This window comes from Typopeltis vanoorti, chromosome 10 (assembly GCF_054136105.1).
Source record: "Typopeltis vanoorti isolate ZY-2024b chromosome 10, IOZ_Tvanoo_1.0, whole genome shotgun sequence".
NCBI lineage: Eukaryota > Metazoa > Arthropoda > Arachnida > Uropygi > Thelyphonidae > Typopeltis > Typopeltis vanoorti.
Genome location: NC_143558.1, coordinates 80,477,601 through 80,499,923, shown reverse-complemented (window position 1 = coordinate 80,499,923; position 22,323 = coordinate 80,477,601). Strand labels below are relative to the sequence as shown.

Sequence of the window (22,323 nt, the reverse complement as noted above, 5' to 3'; positions counted from 1 at the left end):
TATCTGTCCCTATTGTTGAATTCTTATCCAGGTTTTTTGTAGCAGCTCTTCAACCTCATTCACCTCTAACTGTTCATCCAATGTAGTAGTAGTAATGTGCACCACATTACATACAACTGGTTGATATATCTTAGCAAAGTTAGCACTCATTAATTGAACAATCTCATCAGCTTCTGACACTAGAGTACCATCTACATTCAATAAAGTTATTCTTCCTCATTCACCCTTTCTTTTACTTGCAACATAATGATAAAATTCTTTTGGATTGCCTTTAGCCTGCATAGGCAATTTCTTTTCATACTCCAATTTATCTTTCTGCACAATACTCATTACATTTGTGGCCTGCATTTTATATATTTCATAACACCTCTTATTCTGATGATATTCCTTCCACATAATCTTCTTCTTATGAATCTTTTGCTAAATAAGTTGCACACTCATTTCACTCGAACACTTTTTATTCTTTGAACTTTAGGGATACGTTCAATACCACCTCATTTAAGCACTTTTTCAAAGATTCCCATGCATTGCTGATATTTTTCCCATTCAGTAATTGCTACAATGGGACCAAAGATAGTATTCTTCTAAGTTAATCATAACTTCCAGCTTTGTAGTTCAGCATGTAACATGTCCCAATTGAAACATCAATATAATATAGGATTGGTGAGATGGATAGGAGGGTGGTTAATGGAGAGATATCAGAGAGTGGTTTATTCAGGAGTAGAGTCCAAAAGACGGCCTGTAACTAGTGGTGTGCCGCAGGGTTCTGTTCTTGGACCAGACCACTACTGTTCAATTTGTTCATTAACGATATAGAAAAGGATCTGAGAGGAATTGTTCATTTGTTTGCTGATGATGCAAAGTTGGGTAGAGCAATAGTGAGTGCACAGGATGTCAAAATTTTGCAGGATGATTTGGATAGTTTGGAGGACTGGGCTAAGGAGAATGGACGTCAATTTAATGTGACAAAATGTAAGGTTATGCATTTTGGTGTGAAAAGATTAGCAGCAGTATATCACACTGATGGAACTGTACTCCAGAAGATTGATGAGGCCAGGGATTTGAGAGTGTTGGTGGATAGGGAGTTGAAGTTTAGGGGGCACATCACAAAAGTGGCTATATCAGCTCATCAAATCACTTGGTTGCTGAAAAATACTTTAACAAGCAGAGACAAACAGGTCTCTGCTTGTTAAAGTAGAGACCTGTTTGTCTCTGCTTGATAAGACCACATCTAGACTACTGTGCCCAGATATGGGAGCCAGGGTTTCTTCTGGATGGGGAGGAGGTGGAGAGGATCCAGAGACGAGTGACCAAGATGATAGTAGGTCTGTAGAATGAACCTTATGAGAACAGGTTGAGGATTTGTGGGTTGCAGAAATTGGTTGATAGGTGGAAAAGGGGTGATCGTCATAGTAATTTGAGACATTCAAATTACTGAAGGATTTCTATAAGATTAATTCAGAAGATATTTTTGAGAATAGGACTGGTGGTTGGAGGACTAGGGGCCAATGGAAGCTGGATAAGAGTGTGGTTAGCAAGGGTGTTAGAGCTAGATTTTTTACTTGGAGAGTGGTGAATGAGTGGAATAAGCTGCTAAAGTCTATTGTGGGTGCCATGACTGTAAATGAGTTCAAGGCAAAGTATGATAGATACTGCATGAATGTCGAATAGTTGTTCTTGACATGATGTTAGGGCCTCCCTTGATGAGTAATAATATGATGCCCGTAATAATAATAATAATTAACTACTTCCCAGGAAGGTGCATGATCACTGTCACCAATTGGTGGTAAAATGGTGATAGTCTTAACTGACACTCCCCTTCTTAAATTATAATCAAATCTAACATTGTTTAACTTTGAGTTCCTTTTTTCACATGCTGCTTCAGAAAGTTGTCTTGTAACAACTCGATAAATTCTGTTTCATTATCATCCTGAGATTTCTCTTCTCCCCAATCAATGCTTGGATAATTAAAGTCACCTGTAATGATCTCGTTTAGTACCTACGAGGATAAATTTGCAATGCATTTCATTGTTCCCTGCAACTGAACTGTCAGGCCTGTAGCAACATCCTGCCATACATTTCATCCTGTTAGTCTCCACTTCACAGCGGATAGCCTTATGCTCACTGCCAGATGGGACATTATTATTACTGTTTTCACGTGTTTTACCCCAACTAGACTAAGTTGTCTGTATCATTAGTATTACTCCAATCCCCCCCCCTCTCCTACCTCTTTTGTTATTCCTAAAAACAGTATACCCTTTACACTCAATCCCAGTTACAATATCTGATTCCGATAGCCAGGTTTCAGTTATACCAACAGTCTTTGGCCACACTGAATAAAGCAACGAGCTAAATCCTTTTGTTTTTGTTTCTAACATTTGTATATAGACATAACAAATTACTACCTAGGCTTTTCTTATAGTCAGATTGAGATCTGTTTGGCCTTGTTATAGAACTTTCTCTTTTTCCACCCCAGACACACTCAAAAGGCCCAAACCAGAAGTGTATATTTCATCCCTTCACCAGATGCATAACTATGTTTAAAGTCATTCATATCTTCATCACATATGCATACGACAACCTTTCATACACATTTTCCCCATTCCTCCCATGATGATATAGTTTCCTGATAGTTTTCTCATCCCAATAAATCATTTTTCCAGTCTCCTGATGCCAAATTCATTCAAGTGCAGGTTGTTCCTCATATACAATTCTGCTATCAAATGCACCCACAAAACTTGCATCCATTTCTTGTGCAGATAAAATAAAAATTCAACTTCATCAGTTAGTCATTCTAACAGCAAAATGTACATATTTTGTAAAAAATAAACTTATAAAAGTAATATAAATAAAAATAAATATAAAAACATGACAAAAAAAATAATTAGCCTATTATTATGGGCTACTCCATGGAGTCCTCAGACTCACTGAAGGCAGCCCTAAAATCTTGCCAGAGTCTGTTGCCTTGAAACAGACTCTGGAAACCTGGTCCACTCATTCACCACTCTCCAAGAAAAAATCTAGTTTTAAATCCTTACTAACTACACCCTTACTCAGTTTCCAAGGATGGCCCCTAATTCTCCCACCACCAGACCTGTTCTGAAAAATTTCCACTGTATTAATCTTGAAAAAATCCTTCATGTCTCAATCATATCACCCTTTTTCTGCCTGTCAACCAATTTCTACAACCCACAAATTTCACACTATCTGTTTCATTCCGTAAGATTTGCTACCATCTTGGTCACTCACCTCTGGATCCTCTTCTCCTCATTATCATCACCAAGAAACCCGGGTAACCAGATCTGCACAGTTGTCAAAATGGGGTCTTACAAGGCTTGATAAAAGGTAGAATAACCTGCTTGTCTCTGATGGTCAGAGTATTCCTCAATAACTAAGTAATCCAATGGGCTGCTTTAGTAGCTTTTGCAATTTTCCATTAGAACATTAACTTCCTATTCACTAACACCTCTAAATCTTTGGCTTCAATTTTTTGGAGTACAGTTCTCAATGTGGTATACAATTAGTAATCTTTTCACCCCAAAATACATAACCTCACACTTTGCCACATTAAACTGACATCCATTCTCTTTTGCCCAGCTTGCCAGTCCATCCAAATCATCCTGCAAAATTTTAACATCGGTATGAACTACTCAATTTTGCATCATTGGTAAACATGGTAACCATGACTATCCAAGGTATTTAAAGTACTTTAGGTTTAAAACCTTTTCTAAGTGGAAGTCACATAAAAAATCAGCATTAATGGACTCTTATAATGATTTTAGCAGAATAATTATAACATGTTATTCAAAAAATATGCAATGTAAATGTTTTTTACCATGACTTGATGATTCAGATATATCTTCCTTTATATTATGATTATCTTTCTTGTTTATACAAGGGGCAGAAGGTGTTGATTTTGTTCTCAGAAACTCCTCTTGAGAAATAATTAAGTCTTCATCTTTGTCTCTTGCACTTGGTCGTTTAGGAAACATTACTAATGAATAATAAAATAAATAATTTCATTTTCTGCAAAATCATCTTTAAGTGACAATATAATAAGGTGCGTCAAGAAAATAGATATATTTTTAAATATTTATTACGGCAGAACAATTTTTAAAAATAACATCTAAACAAAGTGTTTCATTCAAACACACAATATATATCGTTAGTTTAATTATTCCATTAAATTTTCGATATACCATAAAAAAAAGTATTTTGCATATATAAGATGGATATAATTCACTCAAGCTCATGCATTATACACATGCAGTGTATAATGCATGAGCTTTATACACTGAGCATGAGCTTTTTATACACATGCAGTGTATAAAAAGGGTGTTTCCAAATTATGCATATAGATTTTAAAAATTTATAGTTCCATGAACAACACAATCAATTTAAACTTTCTTTATCACATTTTAAAGTTAAGAGATAGACAATTTTTCACAATGAAGTAATTTTTGTCAATCTACTTGGAATCACTGTGCAGATGGAATTTCTTCATATGGAATAATTGGGATGTTATCGATTCAATAGTTCTCTTAATATGAAAATTATCATGAAATATTGAGAGCTTATGCCATGGCAAATATCAGAAACATGTTTAGAGATACACTGGTGCTTTTTTTTTTTTTTTTTTACAAGATTTGCACTCCTACATTATCATAAAGCAGTGCAGATTATCTCGACAATGAATTTCTTGATCGATAGGTCATCGAAAGAGTGCTTTTGAATACTCTCCAAGATCTCTAGATTCGACCACTGATCTTTGGTAACCTCAGAATGAAGTTGCTACCTAATTACCACCTAAGGTGGTTTTATAGTTCCCTTAAGTGTACTGTACTCATAAATTTGTCTTATCACTTTTATTTTATTATTTTTTTATGTTTATTCTAAAAGCAACAATAAAAAAAATAAAATAATTTCCTTAATAGTAAGTTTAATAAAATAATAAGTAATACTGTAATTAGTTATTACTGTTGCATTATTACTTAAATAATTTGACTACTGATTACTATAAAATAATTAATCATTAAAATAAAGTGATTAATTATTTTATAGTAATCAGTAGTTGATGCAAAACATGTTTTGCATCAACTACTCTGTATTTCTTTAATGACCCTGAGTGTGACATCCAGCGTAACTTAGTGCCAATATATTACATTTCCTTTAGAAAAATAACAAATGACCTTTCTTCTGAAATCTGTTGTTGACACACTGACCTCTCCAGACGTGCTACCATCTTGGTCACTCACCTCTGGATACTCTCCTCCTCATCATCATCATCATCACCAAGATACCCAGGCAACCAGATCTGCACACAGTTGTCAAAATGGGGTCTTACAAGGCTTGATAAAAGGTAGAATAGCCTGCTTAATTACCACCTAAGGTGGTTTTATAGTTCCCTCAAGTGTACTGTACTTATAAATTTGTCTTATCACTTTTATTTTATTATACTTTTTATGTTTATTCTAATTATGACCTCTCCTTGGCCCCAAGAAACCACCTAATTTATTATCTGAAGTGGTATCACTTGATTCCTCCTCTCTTTTTGGTCTGTTAATAATATTGTATTTTTTCTACCTATACTGAAACAATAACATTCCAATGGGGTCTCCATCTTGTTATGGAGGAGGAGTTTGCACATACCAATGACCCAAAGAGGTATGCTAGTAGTAACATAGTTACAAGTAGGACTTCTTATGGCAGGAAGGTCAAAGGGTAGGGAACAGACTAAGAGAGAGATATCCTACTCCTCCAGGTTAGGGATTGTTGCAACAGACTGACTATCCATATAACATTAAAAATCCATGAGTCATAAAACCATGAACTGAGTTTACAAACAAAACTATTCACAATGGCAACATGGTAACCACTAACAAACTTTCAGTTGCAAGATGGAATTTAAATCTTTGTTTACACCTAGATCTCTTCAATGTGTTATTCATGCAATGACAAAATATAATATTCAGATCTTATCTATGCAAGAAACGAGATAAGGAGACCCATGGAAAGCTAGAGAAAGATAAAATTATATTCTACAACATATAATGATAGACATGAAATTGGCATGAATTTTATGGTGCATGATAATATCTTGTCATACGTACACATTTGCACCAGCAGATGACAGAATCTGTTATATCTATATTTCTGGCCATCTGATGTTTGCAGTTGTCAATTGCTATGCATCAACAGATAAGGATAACGATAGTATCATTATCCCCAAGACCCAAATGCAGTCCAAGACTCATCATGGGAGGTCCCTCTGTAATACACACAGATCATACAGTGCCTTAAATACATTCAAATCTGTAGACACCACACTCTAGGGCAATGAATTCCAATCATCCACCACCCTCCATGTAAAAAACCTTCTCCTACTCAGGCCATCCATGGATGATCTCTTGTTTTTCCTGCATCTCCCAATATGAAAAACTTCAATTAATCTTATATCAACCCCTTACCAACTTGAACATCTCTATCATATCCCCCCCCCTCCACCTATCCACTAGACTTTGTAAATTGTGTCTTCTCAACTTTTCTTCATACTCAAGATTCTAGAGACCAGAAACCACCTTAGTCAATTGCCTCTCGATCCTTTCCAATATTTCTTCATCCTTTAGAAAATTATGTAATGAAATCTGTGCACAACAGTCCATGTGTGGCTTAATCAAGGCCATATACAATGGAACTAACAGTCAGTGACCTCCACATCAAAAAAACTTACACTTTGCAACAATGAACTGGCATCCTCACTCCTCTGCTCATTCACTCAGCCTATTCGAGTACTCTTATGAAGCCACATTTGCTCTACTTCTCACAGTTTTTTCCAACTTTGTCAACTGTAAACAAGTGAAGATTCCCATTCAAATCTTCCCCAATATAATTAACACACAGGTTAAAGAGCAATGGCCCTAAAACAGACCCTTGAAGCAAACCATTAGCAACTTTCCTCTTTTGGGATATTTCCCCCCCACACACACACAACTTGCTGCTGCCTATGAAATAGCCAATTTCCAATTCAATGCACCATTCGATATCCAACCCCATCTGTTCTAGTTTAACTATCAACTTATGTGGTAATATATCAAAAGCCTTTGCAAAATTTAAATATACTACTGTGTATCCATCTCCCTTGTCCAATGTATCTGTCACCAAGTAGATTCCTAAAACATGGCCACCCTTTAACAAATCCATACTGTCCATCAAAGGAAATGCCAATCTTATCAACCCAGTTTTGGATCCTTGTTCTAGCTAACCTCTCCGACACTTTAACCACAACACCTGACACATATAGTGGCCCATAACCTGAAGCTTCAGTTCTGTCACCTTCCTTATGAAATCTTGCCTTTCTTCCACTCCTTTGGAACTTCACCCAGTTTGAGACTCATATTAAACCAGTATGTCAAAGCAGATGTTAACTCCCTGGCACATTCTCTGAAAATAATGATATATCAAGTCCCACAGTCTTATTAACATCAAATTTACTCAATTCCACATATACCTCTTGTTCACTCCCAGTCATTCTGAGAGTAAACAATACAAGAATACAGTGCTGTAATAATTTTTAGGACAATGTGTATCGATGCTGTCATGTGTTACATATTTAAATCTTGAAATGAACAGAGAGTCACTAATTTGCAATTTCTCCTAATGATAAGAAGTCTTCAGTAAGGGTAGTGATACCCAAAATGCAACAGCATGCAGAGTTTGCATGCTGTTGCATTTACTTTATGAACAGCTCATTTAATATCTCACTACATTCTCCCACAGCAGTTATCCTTATGCCATTTTCTTCAATCAATGTCAATAAGAACTCTCTAGGGTTCTTTTTGGTTGCAATAGTTAACTGCTGTTCATACTGCACTTTTGCTATCCTTGTGAACTGAGTCATCTTCCTTGCCTGTTCTTTGTACTACTCATGGAACTGACTATTACCATTCATCCAATAAAAAAAAAAATAACCACTCAATGACACACATAAAAAGGAAGATAAAATGTCGACAACCAGTAAGAAGATGGAAGAATGATGTAGTGGATCTTGGCATCAGAAAGTCTTCAACAGATAAAGACAGAAACAAATGGGAAAGGCTTGACTAAGAACTAAAAATGATTATAGATTATAAATAGGGCTTAGAAGAAGAATTTTTGATGAAAAGAATATAGTAAGCAATCAAGAGTACAGTTATGTGAAGAAACGTTTTATTTTTTGCAGGGTACAATACAGTGCTGTAATAATTTTTAGGCCAATGTGTATCAATGCTTTCATGTGTTACATATTTAAATCTTGAAATGAATAGAGGGTCAATAATTTGCAATTTCTCCTAATGATGAGAAAAGTCTTCAGTAAGGGTAGTGATGCTCACCACAGTGATATATAGTATTATATTATACATGACAAGAAGAGAATGTGCTCTGCATTATGAAATATACAAAGTGTAGCTTGATTTTACATCAGCAAGGGGATGCAAAACCTGTGGCATATCAGTGCTGTGTGTGGACAAGTAGTTAAAAAACAAAAAAGGTGTTAACTGCTCACTATATAGTTGTTGAAAGTTTTTCCACTTGGTTATACTATAAATTAAAGATACAAAGAAATTATATACTTGGTTTAATCCTTTATCCAAGTGTAAGCAAACAAAGTTTGCGCCTGAAGTATTTTCAGGACTGGGGCAACTCGTAAAGGTGGCATGACTTCACATCACTTGCCTTAGTATCCCATAATGCAAAGCACATCTCCTTACAGACACGTATAATGCAATGCATTAAGGAAAGACCTAGACCAGTTTCGACCTTTATTGAGGTCTCATTAGTGGGAGCCAGACCTAGACCTAGAGGTGATACCAAGGTTGAAGTAATGCAGAAGTCATATTTTCATATACGAGTGTAGGGATGTGAGACAAAAACTGTCTCACATCCTGTGAGACAGTTTTTGTCCCTACACCTGCTTTCTGGGATACCAATATGTGCCATTTTTCCATATCTGAGGTTTTTTTTTTTTTTTTACATGCAATATACAAAACAAACTGTTGCAGAAATATAGAGAGTATTATTAAGTCATATGTTTTTGTCCCTACAAACTCTCCCTACACCTGCTTTCAGGATACCAATATGTGCCATTTTTCCATATCTGAGGTTTTTTTTTTTTTTTTTTTCATGCAATATACAAAACAAACTGTTGCAGAAATATAGAGAGTATTATTAAGTCATATATTTATTTCTATTATTAAAATGTCTATTATTAAAATGTTAGGCTTTTTTTTTTTCTTTTCTTGCTGGTGTAACGAAAAGTAGCAGTGTATTTAAACAGTATTACAAAAACTGTTTTCTTCTCCAAATTATTATTATTATTATTATTATTATTATGTGACACCTCCAAGGAGTCCAAAGACTCATCGAGAGAGAGAGTGTGCCAACAGCATCGAATGAATGAGCCCTTCCAACTACTAACCACGCTCAAACTTGCTTAACTTTTTGCGTGAGCCATTAGTAGCAGAGGCTCTACCAATCGACCAATCTTTGCTTGTGATTTTATATAATAGTGCTTTTGCGTGATAGCTAGACTGGATATAATCATTGTATTGTGGTAGCATGATTTAAAAGTGTTCGCTTAGGTTATTATCTTGATTAACATGGAAGTGCTAGTAACATTACAAAAATGGCAGCAAAGAAGCGTAGCAGCAGTGAAGAGGGTCTCAACTTTTAGATCTAGTTTTTCCCTGGACTTTTTTTGCAGTGGATAAGATGCGGCAATTGTTTTATGCATGCATCCAAAAATGTTAAAGATTTATGGAGTTTTAGATCGAATGAAAAAAAGGAACATGTGAGAAGTGTGATGAAAGGTTAGGATGTTGATTAATTTTTACGATATATATTAGAACACAGACTGATAGTAAATAATTAATTTATTGACTTATTGCTGATATTTTGCTGGTATTCTAACCTGCAACTTCAGAGCACAAAAAACAGTTTGTCACAGTGTGCAAAACAACAACAATCTGGTTTAACAATGGAATTAGTTAGAACAATTGTAGCTACAACACGAAGACTAAAGTTCTAATTAGGCACCCTCTATGAACAAAAAAAAAAAAAAAAAGAAAAGTGAGAGATAACAGGATTAGTTATGTCTTAAGATGACTGTCTCCCAAATCTTAGGCAAATTTATGCAGCCATACTTGTTGACATTTGGAGTATGTTTCAAGGCTTCTGTTGATTCTAAGAACACTCTCTCTGACCTGTAAAGGCATCTGTGTAATACTTTAGTTTTCTTCCAGTTGATCCTGTGTGCAGGGGTATCCAGAGCATGGTCTGCTAAACCTGACTTGCCATAGCGATGGTGCCGGAAGTATTTGCTATGTTCACTGAGGCGAATGTCCAGAGTTCTTCCTGTTTGACCATAGTAAGCTTGATCACGCGAGCAGGGTACCTCGTAGACTCCTGGATGTGATAAGGGAGAGATGCTGTCCTTGGGTGAACGGATGAGAGTAGCCAATTTGACATATGGTCTAAATACGGTATGTAGTTGATGTTTATTGAACACTCAAGATATCTTTTCAGATGTGTCTTTAATGTATGGGATGGTGAACTGTTTTGCTATAGTTCTCTGTGGTGGACAGCGTGGGGGGAGTATTTCAGGGGAGCATTTAGCATTTTGTCTATCTTATTGGAATTATAGCCATTGGTTAAGAAGGTGTGGCACAAGTGAGTGAGTTCAGCAGGCTAGGATGTTCCAAAAATGAGAACATGATCAGAAAATAGATCAAAGTACTTGCAACAGTAATAATAGAAGTGACATGGAAGAGCTTAGGCAAGAGTTAATGAAAATGAGGAGTCATGTTATGTGTATGGAGGAGGAAATTGAACATTTAAAGGGCATAACTAATTAAATGATAAGGAAGTTAATAAGAAGAAGCAAGCATCTAAGGATAATAGGGTTGCTTTATATGGTGACTCAATCATTAAAGGTCTGGTAAAAATAAAGTGCACAAGACAAGTTTTACAGGTGGTACAATAAAACAAATATCAGATGCTCTGATAAAAAGGAAGGAACAGGCATCAGAATTAGTGGTAAAGATGGGCACAAATGACTTGAATAGTGAGACAAAGAATGTGGAAAGGGATCTGAAGTTGTTGCAGGAAGCGAAGAATAATAGTGTGACTGGGAAAGTGGTTGGTGTTTATTGCCCAGATATGATAGTAGCGAACTGAGAAGGAGAGCAATGATACTGAATAACAAGATGGCTGAATTGTGTCAGGTAGAGAGCGCTCAATTTGTGAATATATGGAATGCATTTGAAGGGAAGTTAGAATGGTTCAAAGCTGGTGGAATATATTTGAATAGCTTTGTTGTTTAATAAGAGTACACAGGGTTCATATGAAATTAGTACTACTAAGAGTCAGAGAGAGGATGAAAAGCAGGTTGTGGAAGGACGGGAATAGGATAAATATAAAAGTGAGGAAGTGATTATAGCAGAGCAAAGTGATGCAATGAAAAACAGTGGGGATGATAAGAACATAAATGAAAATTAAGAGTCAGGAGCAGGGAAACAGGGATATCAGGATGAGAAGAGAAGTGCACCAGAGAAAAGAGTAAACAGTGATTGTGTTGATGGCCCCAAAGAGTGGAGAATTGTTATGCTTGTATGCTAATATACAGAGTATCAGAAAGGGCTGAGTTTGTAGCATCAATTGAATCAGTATACCCAAAGATAATTGGCATAAGTGAAACTTGGTTGACTGAGGATGATATACTATTAGGACTCGAAACGAGGGATATAGAATTTTCTGACAGGATAGGAAGATGAAGAGAGGGAGGGGGAGTATTGTTAACGGTAGCAGAGGAATTGTGTCCTTCATGGGTCAATATAGAAAATAGTAGTATGTGTGAAGATTCTGAAGCTGTTTGGCATGAAGTTGAGGTCAGTAGAATAGTATATTGAATAGGATGCTGTTATAGGCTAGGGAATGTGGAAAGTATTGATTGTGAAATGTTTAGACAAATTAGTTGGCAAGTAAAAGGAAGACGATCTTAATGGGAGATTTTAATTATAGGAATGCAGATTGGAAAGAAGAGATAATGTATGGTAACAAAGAGAGTGAATCTGTTGAGTTTCTGCAGATAACTATCTAAAGCAGCATGTGATAGAAGCAACAAGAGGTTTATCAGTATTAGATTCCGTGATACCCTCACAGGATGTGGATGTGAATGAGGTATTAACACTGCCACCTGTCTGGCTCGGAAGGTAGTCAAACAGGAAAAAGTTGTTATCAAGGTGGTCTATATGTAGAACTATAAGGTGGGTGATTATCAGAAGTTCCATAATTAACTAGCATCAATACATTGGGTTGATGAATTGTGTAGAAAAGATGTTGACAGTGCATGGGAAATGATAAGGCAGTATCTAACACAAGCAATGCATAACTGCATACCAAGAGTTAAGTGAATAAATAGAGCAGGAGTGAGATGGATAAACAGTGAAATCAAGCAAACAGTGTTACGAAAAAAGTTGTTATGGAGGAAGTACAAGACATTTTGCAGTAAACAGATGCATGAGGAATATAAAGTGCAGGCCAGAAAAGTGACAAGCATGGTTAAAAAAGAAAAAGCAGAATATGAGAGGAGATTGGCCAGTCAGGTCAAAAGCTAATTCAAGGGAATTTTTCTGCTATGTGGCAAGCAAGAGGAAAAATAATTATGGCAGGCTGATTGCTGGTGGATAGTTATGGTAGCAGAGTAACCATAGCAAACAATATAGAGGAATTCATCAGTACATATCGTAGTGGTGTGAATGATGCTGTGCAACATGTAGAAGGGAGACAAGAATTAGGAAAATTAAAGGTGAAAGAATCAGAGTGTATCAACTGTTGTTCAGGTTGGATATTAATAAGGCTATAGAAATGGATGACATATCACCACGCATGTTTAAAGAATATGCAAAACAGTTAGCCATATCCTTGTCCTGGTTATTTAATGAAAGTCTTACAGTGGGAAAGGTTCCTAAGGAGTGGAAAGAAGGCAAAATCATACCTCTCTACAAGCATGGTTTGAGAATAGAGGTTTCCAATCATAAACCAGTCTATATATCTGCAGTTGTGATCAAAGAAAAATTGAAATTAGAAATATAATACAGGATTAGATTGATGAACATAAGATTCTCTATTATGATCAACATGGATTTGTGAAGGGCAGGTCTTGTTTTAGTAATCTGCTTATGTTTTATGATAAAATGATGAATGTGTTGAATAAGGGAGAATCGTATACAGTGATATTCTTGGACTTTGCAACAGCATTTGATAGATTACCACATGATAAGTTGGTTTACAAGATGGAAAGGATAGGAATAGATAGCATATGTTAGATGGATTGGATCTCTGAACAATACCAACAAGTTGTGTAAGATGGAGCCATGTCTCAGAAAAAAAAAGTGACCAGTGGTGTGCCTCAGGATTGTTCTTGCCCCCCCCCCCCCACTGTTTAACTTGATTGTTAACAATATGCTATGTGGAATGATTTCAAATCTTCAAATGTTTGCCAATAATGCAAAGTTAGGTAGAATTATAAGTAGTTCTGTTAATTCTCTACAGCAGAGTTTCCCATATTGTGTTCTGCAGAAAGTGAATAAGTGTTCCGTGATGTCAGTGACCATGCCGTGTATTTTTAAACATGGAAGTAATTTGGGAAAGGGAATACCTATGTTTATGGCCGGTGTTATGTCATTACTTTTCACTATATTTTACCTTGTTCTACCTCTAAATAACCCGCTTTCTAATCTACTGTTGTGCCTTTAAAATATTAATTCAGTACTATTTCCATTTTGGATATTGGCAAAATTTATTTTATGCTGCACCAGCCAATATCCTATAACAGAAGAGACTCTTCTTCAGGGAAATAATTCTAAATTCTAAAGGGATACACACAATTATTAATCTTACACTAGGCGCTGTGCAGATTCAGTTAGCAGTCGTGACCTGAATCTCACTTACGCAATAATATCTAATTCCTTCCCGCCAAAAGGTTCTATTTCATAAGTGGTATGTTTGAATTCGTAATCAAGCATAAACTCAGGTATAAGGTACAAAACATGTTTATTGGAAAAGCACAAAACATTTACAGTTAAGAAAATTCAAATACTCAATAGAACAAAACTCACTCTAAGTTAAGGTTCATACTAAATCACAACGATGAAACAGAGTAAGCCAAATCCTTCAATTACGAAAGGATAAGATTAAGTGTAAGCATAACACTACTGGGATATAATTCCTTTCACAAGTTATTCAGAGAACACGCATTGAACACTTTCATTAATACTCAATCAATAACCATCCTAATTCTAAATTTCATTAGTCAAGCCTAGCCATTCTCAATCAAAATACTGCCTATCAACAATTCTTCCTTGTCAACGTGGTCTTAACTAATTCAATCAAATTCTCACTTAAAAGTTCTCTATTAGTGTCCTTAGTTTACAGTATACACAAATTTCTTATTCTTCTAAGCGATTTTTAACATAGAATGAAATTCTTTACATTACCGGATCCTTTCTGATTTCATGCCGCCATCTCATGTAGATCTGGAATACCTTACTGCATAATTATTGGCCATCTTTGCGCCTGGCGATGCACTATGCTTTTCTTTGAATCATTTCCGGAATGTGGCGTGCTGTCTACCGCTCAGCAGGAAATTTTCTCCGTTCTCCTTGATGGGACTTTATTCGAAGGCTCGATTCTGTATAGGCCATCGTAACAGGATCAGCTTCGCTTGGAAATTCTCAAGCGTTCTCAAGAATAGCCCTCGTCGTCCGACATCACAGTAGTCGACCCACCAATCTCTCACAAATCCCCCAACAAACCTCCTAAAACTGGAATATCCAGGAACCGAAGAAGAAAAAGCCTTGTAATATGGTGCGCATCGTCTTTTATTCACCCTTTCGGGCGCCCTCTATTCGATGTGTTTTTTACCCACGAACCCTATTGTTCAAGCACCTTGGGTGATCCTACACTCTCCCTAATCTGTTAGGTTACCCTATTCCAGGTAGTCGTTCTGACGTTACTTTCTGCGTAGGTATACAGCCTCCATTGCTACGCTCAAATCGTACAGATTATACAAGATTATTCGGATTACTACTTATTATCTTTCTGGCAATTTCGTAATGTACTAGACAGCTTAATGGGATTTACAAATAACTTAACAATTCACTTACATGATTCTTACTATTCTGACACAAAATTCTCTGCTTCTCATTTCAGTTATATAGGAATAAATTTCAATATATGGCACATATGGACTACACATTATCACATAACATAAAGAAATTTTTCATAATTATTAGCTGATGTGCAGGTATCTCCTTAATTAGTAATATTTATCATGTTAAATCCTGATCAGCTTCATATATAAATATCAATAAATTCTTGAATAAAGAATTTACTTGTAAAGTTCTCCATTCAGGATCTAACACCGATAATAAAATTTGCCTGCAAGCCGATTACAACAATGGGCAGCATATCCTTTGTTCTCAAAACTGAATGAAATAACATCTGTGTTGCAAATGCCAGTGACCAAGCTGCATATTTTTAAACATGGAAATATTCATGAATTATCGTTAATTTTCACACATCAAAATCTTTCAACATCCAGGAAAGGGAATACTGCTGTTTATGACCAGTCATAAAAATTGCCTGCAAGCCAATTACAACAATGGGCGACGCATCCTCTGTTCTCAAAACTGAACGAAATAACATCTGTGTTGTAAATGTTAGTGACCAATTAGCACGGAAGTATAAAGAAAATTTTTCCACTGAAATTGAAGATCAAGGTGGTCTTGTATCCGGTTCTCAAATCTAGTAATATTGAATATTTTCTTCGCAAGTTCGTATTGTAGGGTGAAAGTGCTTGTTTCGAAACATAGTGCTGTGATTTTTTTAAAAGTAATAGGCCTACAGATTTAAATTTTAATATAATTAAGAGACAAGGGACTTTGTATAATTTTGATGTTAAGAAATCTCTTATTGAAGGTGTTTGTAATGCAAGAGATATTAATTCGTCCACCTCCATCCTACAGAGCGATCTCCAGGATGTGCAAAAGGGGGGGGGGCAAAGCACACAGAAGAAAAAGTCTGCATTCACTTGTAAGTACTTATAATAATATTATAAATTTTTAGTGATCAGAATGGGATATGTCAATGAAAATCAGCACAAATTAATTTAATGATGTTGGCCTGAGGAAGCTACAATATGCTACAAGATTTCATTTGTCCAGTGATGGATAACTGATTTAAATGTAATTTTATATTTGTCAACATGTCACACCGTATACATAAGTGTACTAATACTCTTTACGATTATGCCATAATTAATTATTAATATTGTAATGTATTAATAATTATTAATACATTACTTGAAATTTTACATGAAATTTTCACGGAAAACCAAGGTGTTCCATGAAAATTTCAGGATTTTTATAAAGTGTTCCGTCATAAGAAAAATTTGGGAAATGCTGCTCTACAGGAAGATTTGAATAGATTTTTAGTTTGGACAAATGAGTGAGGTTGCAGTTTTAATGTAAATAAATATGAGGTGTTACACTTTGGGATACAGAGATATAAGACCACATACTGTATTGTGGAGCTGTACTTCAGGAAGTGGATGAGTTTCAGGAATCTTGGAATGATGTGGACAGTGGACTGAAGTTCTGAGGACACAATGCACATGTAAAGACTGCATATCGTATAGCTGCTTTGATAAAAAGCACATTTACATGTAGAGAAAAAGAGGTGGTGATGCCTCTATATAAGGTATTCCATATGTGGTCTGATTTGGTCACCTAGTTTTCATTATGATGTGAAAACACTAGAGAGGGTCCAAAGACGAATAACGAAAGTGATGTCAGAACTCTGGAGTGTTGGCTATGAACATGAAAAGTGTTTGAGAGAATATGGATTACAGAGGTTAGTGGAGGGCATGAAAAGAAAGGATATGATAGAGACCTTCAAGTTAGTTAAGGGAATCTATCAGATTAATACAGAAGAAATTAAAACAGAGTGGATGTTAAGATGGAAAGAGTGAGAGGCCATCCCTGAAAACTGTATAAAGATGTGGTAAAGAAGGGTGTGAGGAGCAGATTTTTTAAGTGGAGAATTGTTAGTGAGTGGAATACATTGCCTGAATACATTGTAAGTGTAGGTAGAGTAAATAACTTCAAAGCTCATTATGATAGACATGTTGCTGGTTGAGTGGGCCTTCCACGATAAGTCTGTTGACTCCATGGAGGTTACCAAATAATAATAATAGCATAAGCCAACAGTGTTACTGGCACTGCACATGACAAAACATTGTGCACTGCAACATGTAGTATCAACTAAGTATCATCCATACCTGAAACACAATTCATATTTTTGATTACTAGATAATTAAATATGTTGCTACACATTTAATTATTTACTGTTAGGTTTTAAGAATCTCTTGGATATAGTTATATGTTATACTTTTACATATTTTTGTTACCGTTTATTGTCGCAATTACCACAATATTTAAATTGTCCATTAAAATCAATAGCAATGCCCAAAGGGTGTAAACCCAGTGAATCAGTGAGAGAAGAAAAACTTACCTATTTTTTAAAAAAAAAAGTCAACATAATGATAATGAAGTGGTTCAGTGCTCAAGTTTCTTTCCAGTGAACTCAGGTTTCAAGGAAACTGGATTCCCTGGAATTTTAAAATCCCAAAAATTGGAAAATGTTCCTGGAAATTTCCCATGAGCATTAAAGTGTCTTAATTTATTATTTTTTTAAATAATGAAAATAGTAAGATACCTAATTATGTGAAAGAAATGCCTAGAATCACTAGAATAACACAATGACTCACTAAGAGTCTAAGTAAGTTAGTGATACCACAAATATGACTCAGTATATGAGTCTGTGACTCACTATATCTGCTATTTAATGATCCCAGAACTTCTCTTTCATATTATTTACTCTCATCATTTTCCTTGCTGTTCTAAGTTAACAGCTACTAACAGCACAAGATTCATTTATTTTCTCTTTATTGCTGATTTTATATCACATTTTGAACCTCTCAACATCTGATCCAAAATCATTTGCTTCACATTTTATAAAGAACTTGAATGAAGAAAGTGCAAAATGCAAAAAGTCTAACACCACAATAATGAGGTGAGGCAAGTCCACGAGTGGGTTAACTTTCATGGTTTGCATATGTAACAAAAAACATAGAATTTTATTCAAAAACTCCAATCTGCTTCATCCAACTTATGTCGGCATCATCAGGGAGACAACTGTTAACTATATTCAAAACATGAATCACAATAATCAGTCATAAATCATAAAACGTTATTATATGAAATGCTATGAACTTCAACCAATCAGACTGCATGTAAATCTCCAAGTTTTGGGAAGAGATCACTATTAATTGCTCATTTTTTTTTTAAATAATAATTATTTTGCATTTTTCTTTTACCTATGCAACTTTTTACAACTGTTCCTTTGAATTCTAACAGTGTAATTATTTAGTTCAGCTCTGACTGGGACACGAGCTAACATACGCATGATTTAATGATTTTATGTTATTTTTGACCATGAACTATGGAAAAGATTGACATCAACTGGGTATATATTAGTCGAAGTAATTTTTATTTGATACTAAGTAAAAAATACTGACAAGTTTCGCCAATTTAGCTGTTTGTCTTCTTGAGGGTGAATGAAATAGATTCAAAACAACTTAAACACTAAAACTGTTCATGAAGGAATGAACCGAATACAGTTGTATTTTTTACAAATACAGAAGAACGCGTACATCACACGCATGAAGCGTGTATGAAATCAACTGTTATGTAGGAACGTTCTGTAATTTGCAGCGAGATTTAACTCTGGCGTGCTTAAAGATCTTATGAGGGTCTTCCAAATATCAACCAGAATTAGTCCTTGGTTTCTGTTTAGAACAGATTACTGTTATGGCTTCTTTGATGATTCGGGAGCAGAAATCTTCCTCTAAATAGGCCATTGAGCTTTTGTCCCATTCAATGGTATGGGTTGTCCTGGAGAAATGAAGTGCTAAACCCAAATTGTCTTCTCTGTTGTTGTTTACATCTTCTATGTGTTCTTTTTATCTGATTTCCAAACTACTAGAGGTCTGACCAATATAGTTTAATCTGCATGAACAGGGGGGATGTTATAGACACCGGTATATTTGAAGAAGGCATGACTGTCTTTTGGAGATCTTAAAAATTGGCAGATAGTCTTTAAAGGTTTAAAAGTCACTCGTATTTCATGTGGCTTGAGGAGTGTAGCAATCGTTTTGGAAACTGTCCCAGCATAAGGAATGGTGATGGTGGATTCATAACATATTTCTTCAGATTGTTGTTGTGGGGGGTCACAGAAAAGTATCTTATGGATCAATTTTTTTGGGTAACCATTGCCTATGAGGTTTTTTGATATGTGGGATAGTTCATCTTTGAGATCTTTATCTTCTATAGTGATGCGAGCAGCCCTATTTTTTAGCATGTCCCAAATCCCTGGCCTCGTCAATCTCCTGGAGATTGACGAGGCCAGGGATTTGGGAGTGTTGATGGATAGGGAGTTAAAGTTTAGCGGGCACATCGCAAAAGTGGTTAAATCAGCTCATCAAATCACTTGGTTGCAAAAAATACTTTGACGAGCAGAGACAAACAAGTTATTGTTCCTCTGTATCAAGTCTTGATAAGACCCTATCTAAACTACTGTGCAGAGATTTGGGCGCCAGGGTTTCTTCTTAATGGGGAAAAGGTGGAGAAGATCTAGGATAGGCAGGAAAAGGGTAATATGATTGAGACATTCAAATTACTGAAGGGTTTATATAAGATTAATTTAGAAGATATTTTTGAGAATAGGACTGGAGGTGGGAGGACTAGGGACCATCCATGGAAGCTGAGCAAGAGCGTGATTGACAAGGGTGTTAGAGCTAGGTTTCTTCCCTTGGAGAGTGGTGAATGAATGGATTAAGCTGCCAGAGTCTGTTGTGGGCACCATGACTGTAAATGAGTTCAATGCAAAGTATGATGATACTGTGTGAATGTTGAATAGTTATTCTTGACATGATGTTAGGGCCTCCCTCGATGAGTCTAAGGACTCCTTGGAGTTGCCCATTCTAATAATAATAACCTCTTGTGTATGGGCACAACATAAAAAAAAATAAAATAAATATATATATATATATATATATATATATATATATAAAAACTTGCCTACAATGTTAGTTCACACTTCACGCATGCTGTTTTTTCGTTTCTGCCATCACAGTGACTTGCATGCTTGCAGCAGTGATGTAGTGATGAGCAATACCTTGATTTTTCGATCACAGCACGAATTGATATTGCAGAATTTCTGCTACGTAATTTAGCGTGTGATGTGATAATTGCTTTCAAGTTGCAGTGGTGGATGATCCATATTAGTAACATGGAGAAAAAAGACAGAAAATGTATTTCGGTAGAAGAAAAGATGGCAATTCTGCAACGTGTAGATTGGCATGCCAGAACACGTGTGCAATTAGCAAAAGATCTTGGACTCTCCGTGTCCACTTTGAACATGATAGTAAAAAACAGGTCAAGCACTGAACTCAATGCAAAGCAATATGGTGCTATGTCAAAAAAAAAACAAAAATATATCTGGACATCGACATACAATGAATTGGATAAACTTGTGGCAGAGTGATTTGTTTCTACAAAGAGTGTCAGGTATTCCAGTCGATGGTACTATACTCCGAGCGAAAGCCCTTGAATTTGCTGCGAGGTTGGAGATTAATGGTTTTACTGCACCAAATGGATGGATTGATCGTTTCAAGACTCGTCACAATATTGTGATTAATCAAGTGTGTGGAGAAAGTAATAGCATTTCAGGGGAAACTGTAAACTAAAGACTATTATTCAGGACCATGAACTGAAAAATATTTTCAATGTTGATGAAACTGGGCTCTTTTATAAAATTCTGCCAAGTAAAACACTGTGTTTTAAAGGAGAGAAGTGTCACGGTGGAAAACTCAGCGAGGAGAGGATAACTGTTTTGCTCATGGTCAATGCTGATGGATTAGAAAAATTACCTCCACTGGTAACTGGTAAATTTAAAAAGCCAAGGTGTTTTAAGAATGTGAAAAATCTGCCTATTAAGTATGATGCCAACAGCATGCATGGATGACCAGCACCATCTTCGCATCCACCATGCATGCTCTCGATGCTAAAATGGGGGCAAATCACCACAAAATACAACTACTGCTAGACAAATGCCCTGCACACCCTGAAGATCTGCAGCTCAGAAACATTAGATTATTGTTCTTTCCCCCTAATTGTACAAGTGAGCTTCAGCCATTAGATCTGGGTATCATCCATGCATTTAAATGGAAATATAGAAAAATGCTTGTTGAAAAAGCTTGTTTATGCATTATAATGATATGGACCCAAAACAAATGACCTTGATGCCAAGCATTATGTGACCAAAGCATGGTTGCATGTCACTCCTGAAAGCATATCCAACTGTTTCCAGAAGGTAGGAGTTACGTTTGTGGAAGAGGAGGAACTACAGGAGGAAGAAGATATGTCAGAGCCCAACAACTGGTGTGTGATGGATGAGTCTTCCTCATTTCAAGACTATGTTGATGCTGGTGTGATCACATAAATGGTACCAAGTGTAGAAGACATCCTTTCCAACCACCTTGGTGAAGAAGAAGAAGAAGTGGTTGAAGAAGACTGTGATCAAGAACCTACATTCCCTACTAGTAAAGAAGCAATGGAAGTCATTCTGTTTTGAGGCAGTATATTACAAGTGCATCAGGAGACGATGGGGCATTTAATGCCTTATACACTGTGGAGAGGCAGGAGGAACTTGTAAGAGTGCAGAAAAAGCAAAAACAATCAACAATTAAAGATTTTTTAAATAGATAAATATAAGTAATTGTAAATTCATTTATTTTCAGTTATTAAATTTTGTAATCTAGTATGTAGAGTCACATACTAGCAGTAAGTCATCTTTTAGCCTTTTTTTAATTTTTTTTTACATTTCCTGCTATTTACACTTTCCATCAGTCTCCTGGAAAGTGTAAAAAAGGGGTTTTACTGTATATATATATGTGTACACACACACACACACACACACACACACACACAGTAATTTTCTGTTATAATTTATACATTGTATTATTTCATTATAAACAAACAGCAAAAACGATTAAAAAATATAACAAAACAGATAATTTAACATTGTAAATGTTAACATATTTTTATGGTTCATACAGGGATTTCCAATTTATAACCTTTTTTGACTTACAAAAAGACTCAAAACAGA

At 35.7% G+C, this 22,323-nt stretch overlaps 1 protein-coding gene across 1 annotated transcript in view; it reads right to left on the bottom strand.

Moving 5' to 3' along the window:
• LOC150102538 (RNA polymerase II-associated protein 1) overlaps positions 1-22,323 on the bottom strand; it is a 754,864-nt gene that overhangs the window by 705,784 nt on the left and 26,757 nt on the right. The window contains exon 2 of the mRNA XM_090399226.1: positions 3,836-3,994. Coding sequence (XP_090255352.1) covers positions 3,836-3,992 — 157 coding nt within the window. The 5' untranslated portion in view covers positions 3,993-3,994. The remainder of the gene's footprint in view (positions 1-3,835; positions 3,995-22,323) is intronic.